The sequence below is a fragment of the Montipora capricornis genome, chromosome 9, assembly GCF_036669925.1.
Source record: "Montipora capricornis isolate CH-2021 chromosome 9, ASM3666992v2, whole genome shotgun sequence".
Taxonomy (NCBI): domain Eukaryota; kingdom Metazoa; phylum Cnidaria; class Anthozoa; order Scleractinia; family Acroporidae; genus Montipora; species Montipora capricornis.
This window is the reverse complement of record NC_090891.1, coordinates 21,911,319-21,916,318: the sequence shown is the minus strand read 5'-3', so window position 1 is coordinate 21,916,318 and position 5,000 is coordinate 21,911,319. Positions and strand designations below refer to the sequence as shown.

The window sequence follows — 5,000 nt, the reverse complement described above, 5'->3', positions numbered from 1 at the left end:
CCGAAGGGATGCCTGTTGCAGTTACACTTATGGATGGTAGCCCAGTTCAGGCCGTGATACGCGACAACGTCTTGGTTTGGAACGCTTCTAGTAGCCCAAGGACTCAATTTATGCTTAAAGCCACAGATGCATGCCAGGCAGTTTCTACATATAACATCACAATCTCCTTGGTTGTATGCCAGTGCCAGAATAACGGGAGCTGCATTCCACACCCAAACAGCCCAAGAGGATCTGGTTTATATCAATGCAATTGCCCTCCCGGATTTACTGGAGACGCTTGCCAAACTGACATCGACGAATGTCTAAGTTATCCATGTTTAAGAGGTAATATCAATATCTTCATTATACTGTAAATTCTCTAGTTGGAGTAAGACATTGTCTCCAAAAAAAAATGAAAGACTCACCTTTTTGCAAGTGTTGTTAAATTAAACGAAATGAGGGAAGGGTATGCGTTGTAGATGGCAACACTACAAAAAAAAAAAGACAAAGAACATGTCAGATTAAAATGACGACGCTTGAGTGAGACAAATAAAATAAATTAACCTGCCTTTTCCATTTCCAAGGCCTAGTTTATACGTCGCGTTATCGTCGAAATAAATTCAGACGTAATTAATGTCATGGTCCCACATGGACTGAAATTCGACCATAGCGCGACGTCTAAAACGAATTAAATTCGTCTGGTAAATTAAATTCACCCTAAACGTTTATCCGTCTTGGCTAGACGAATAAAACGTCTGTAGAGCGTCTCAGTTGATACGTCGCGCAAACGACGCACGGAATTAAATGCATATATTATGATTATGTTTATGTCCAATAAATAACTGCAATGTATGATATGGTCAACACCATTCTCACTGCATATATAATTAGCCCGTTGCGCGGGAAAGGTTTCAAATTCCAGCGTTCTGTACCTGCGCTCTAGTGGTATGATGCCTTGCGATCTCCGCTTCAAATATCGCAGTTTTAGCCGCCTCGTGGTCAGTTCAACGGAGTTCGGTGAAGTCGCGGTGAAAGTTTCGCCCCTCCCACCTCCCCTGGTGGCGGTCGATCCTGTCTCCTACATTTACACGCTTCTTGCCCTGGCAGTCGCGAGTATCCTCTCATAACTTAGCTTCCCGTGTCAGGGCAATTGTATGCAGTGAGGATGTTTTACTAATTTCCATCCCTCAAACTGACATTGGACATTTCGTAACAATTACACGACGCAATATCCCATGTTAGTATTGACAAGCTTACCGCTGTAAAAAGAATGAAAACAGGCAGAATTACAGCTTTAGTTCAACAAGAAGTAGCGTTTCTAATCTAAGCCGCGCTGATCTACAGTATTTAGGTCTAAAACCCCCTTTGAAGACGGTTAACTTTCAATGGTTTTGCTGGGTACTATTTTTTAGAATAGTATTCTAACAAATTCTAAAAAAATCGAATTTCCGGGAGCTTGTCTCGTTGGTCTAGTGGATATTGGAAACTGCAAGGTGAAGCCATCGATCCGGCTTCAACTCTTTGCCTCACCTATCGTAAATCTTCTCAGCTTGTTTAAAATCTTTGTTTCGTTGAAGTAGATTTGAAGTCTAAAGTAGATTGTACGTCGTGAAAGTTGAATTAAAAGGGAAATGCCAGTTTGAGGGATGGAAATAAGTGATGACCGTATGATATTGAGCCCTTGGGGCTCGGTTTCCTTTACTTCGCACGCGCACAAGCTTGCTTCCGCGCCATTTCGCATTTTCCCGCGCAATTTGCTGCATTGTATGTGAAAGCTGTATAGCCTGTGGAAATAGTGTCTGTGTACGGTTTGAATGCTCAGTTTCTGAAAATAACGTAAATACGATTGGATGGGAGAAAAACAAAAGCGTAGGCTATTGCCTGAATTGCTCTGGAAGCAGAAGGAATTCGAGCAGACGCAACACCGATGCAGATGAAATTGATATTATTGACCTCTCAACAAGCTATAGTCAAACGAAGGACGAGTCTAACTCCGCAGAAGTCAGCGAGAAAGCCATCTTTGAAAAGGCGGGAAGAAGGAATAAAAACTTTGCCGGCAAAGAAAGCTGAGGGAATCTCAAAAAATTGATAGATATGGTTAATGCAATTTTAAAACTTGAAATTCGACGTCTCGTTTGCCTTTCCCTCGATACTCTCGCCATCATTAACTCCTTCGAAAACCTCGCCATATTTAGTTGTGACCACTAGGTAGTCACAAACACCGAAGTCTCGGGTTAAGTGCACTCAGACAGTCAGCCGATCGAATTAAGTTTGTCGTCTAAATCGGACTGCAATAATGTCGAATTGTGGAAGTATTTAATTTGAATTAAATTCGTATAAATTAAATTCGACGTATAAACTAGGCCTAACATTATTTCCAGACACTCGACAGTTTAAATGACACAAAGTAAGGATCAGAGTTTCAATTCATTTAAATTTTGGCATCTACAAGGAAAATCAACAGAACTGTGCCTTTAACTCAGCAATTTTGGTCCACTAAAGTTCTCCTCTCATCTCTCAATGTTTTCTAGGGCTTCAAGCTTCTGAAGGAACAAGTTATTCATATTATTCTCTAACGAGGTATTAAACAGTATTTTTTGTTTGCATTAAAGGGCGCTGCATAGATGAAATAAACGATTTCAGCTGCATCTGTGATCCAGGATACGTTGGAAGAACCTGCGACACTGATTACGATGACTGTAGCTCATCCCCCTGTGTTCATGGTTAGTTGCAGTTGTTTGTCGGACATGGTTTGATGGTAGTCTGCTAGTTAACGTTTAATTTTCCAGAGATATGATCGATGTCTATCAAGCAGGTTGATGGACAACTATGAAAAAGAGAAAAAACATGCGACAAAAACGCAGCCCTTTGTTGAATTGGATCTCTCCCGATAACTCAAGCTCGCCTCTTAAAGATAAATGGGTCTTGAGTCGTTCTTGTAAAAAGGTATTTGCTACAGCGAAGACTCGCATGAAAATATGTCTCAAATTTCGAAACTTAAGTTTCCTAAAATCATCAGAAAAGATTTTTTCCAGGCGCTGATGGCTCTCAAGAAGGATCCTGTTGAGCTTGGTATATCTGCTGACAATTTCAAGGGCGACCGTGCTGTCGGCATGGACAAACAATGGTACCATGAAAAGGCCTTGTCTCGGGGCTTAATGATAAGAACACGTATTCTACTTTAAGTTGTGATCGTACTAGTATAATATTCAAAGTATATTATACATAGTGTTTCTTGAATGGAAAAAAAAGATAATAAGGATCAAAGGGTGAAGATGTAAAAGAACACAGTTATACAGCAGTAACGGTTTGTACCCACGCTTTCAGGACTTACGAAAAATCCATGAGCCGGGAATGAATTTGAGACCGGCCCATCGCCTCCTTTGTCAATTCTCCAACTTACGTGGTTTCCAATTATCTTTTCAACAGTGTTGTTGGGAATACGCTTTACACTGTCAAGAATTCCGGTGACTTTGAGTATTTCCTGAGAGCAATAACATTTAGCACACAACACGAGTAGATATATTTCGATGTTTTTCCCTCTTCTCCAAAATTCCTCTTGACGCTAAAAATGCGGAAAAAAAATCCTCAAAGAAGACGCTTCTTTGGAACAAAGAACTTCTTTGTGTATAGATGATTTGAGAGCCCTGCAGAATTTTTGTTTTAACAACAGTATTTCTATCAAGGATCTCGTTATAACAGAACAACGAACTGACGCCTGTTAAATATGGAGAAACCAGTCGATGGTTACAAACAGGGTCAGATTGAACTAGATGAGATACACAACCAAAACATACACGTTTCCAACATGGCGATCTACTCCCAAGCAAACCTGCTTTAATGCTCACGCATAAACAACAACCGCTGACAGATAAATAACGAATACATAACACTTCCTCCCCTTCTAATATGTGAAAGCAATAAAATTACTGAGAAAACTGTTTGTTTGGTCGAGTTCACAAAATCTAAAAAAAAGACTAATAAGTCACTAAAAACTTGTAAACATCAACAAAAAGGGTAACATAAATGTCTCCAGAGTTCAGGCAGTGTTCAACCATAAAAATGGTCCTTACTACTATCAACGTCACAGATATAGCTTAACAGGTGCTTTTCTCTGCCTGACGGAATTTCTGCGCTCAGCCCTATTTGGCAAATCTCTTGAAATTGACATAGTTGGACTTTGTGCTCGAGACGAAGAATCCAACTCAAGTGTTGGAACTGGGTTGGGCGGCTCAAGCGTACCAGCTGACTTCCTCGCTGCAACGGGTGTCTGAGTCTGACGGCTGTGCTGGGGCACAATTCGGGGTCTTGTCCTTAAGCACAGAAGGTTGTACTGCAACTGGTTTCGGTGTCTGTATAGGTACCTTACAAGGTGACTCTATTTCTGGCTCCGGCACACAGGTAGCAGCGCTTGGTGATGATGACGTACCACATGTCGACTTTGGAGACCACATTGGAACAGCTCGCTCCTCGGGAAACACATCATCAAACCCCTCTTCAGAATTTCCACGCTCAATCCGCTGCAGGTGATCAACATGTACATAACGCAGTTGCCGCCCTACTTTCACCAGATAGGATAACGGCCCCAACCTTCTTATCACTGTGCCAGGAACCCACTTCTCTACCCCTCCCCGGGTGTTTCGCACATTCACAGAATCACGCAAAGATAGTTCACGCATCTTAACACGGCTCTTATCGTGCTGCTGCTGTTGCTTGCCTTGCTGGTTTTGGACGTGCATTTCCATGTTAGGCTTTAGAACACTGAACTTGGTGCAAGGTTTGCGGTTTAAGAACAGTTCTGCTGGTGTCACTCCTGTAACAGAATGAGGGGTGTTTCTGTACTGAAACAGACAGTTTGCCAGTCAGTTGGTGCTTCAAAGACCGCTTCGGTGCACCCCTTCTTACTCGTTCGGCCTCCTTCTGTAATGCTTGTTTAAGGATCTGTACTGTACGCTCTGCTGCACCATTGGACGATGGATGATAAGGGGGAACTAGGGTCTGTTTAACTCCATTCTGCTTAA

General features: G+C 41.9%; 1 protein-coding gene across 1 annotated transcript in view; it reads left to right on the top strand.

Annotated features, from left to right (window-relative positions):
• The window catches only part of LOC138016692 (von Willebrand factor D and EGF domain-containing protein-like), a 135,381-nt gene that overhangs the window by 66,127 nt on the left and 64,254 nt on the right, over positions 1-5,000 (top strand). Inside the window, exons 15-16 of the mRNA XM_068863885.1 lie at positions 1-324; positions 2,592-2,702. The exon at positions 1-324 is cut by the window's left edge and continues 87 nt beyond it. Of these exons, the coding sequence (XP_068719986.1) occupies positions 1-324; positions 2,592-2,702 (435 nt within the window). The remainder of the gene's footprint in view (positions 325-2,591; positions 2,703-5,000) is intronic.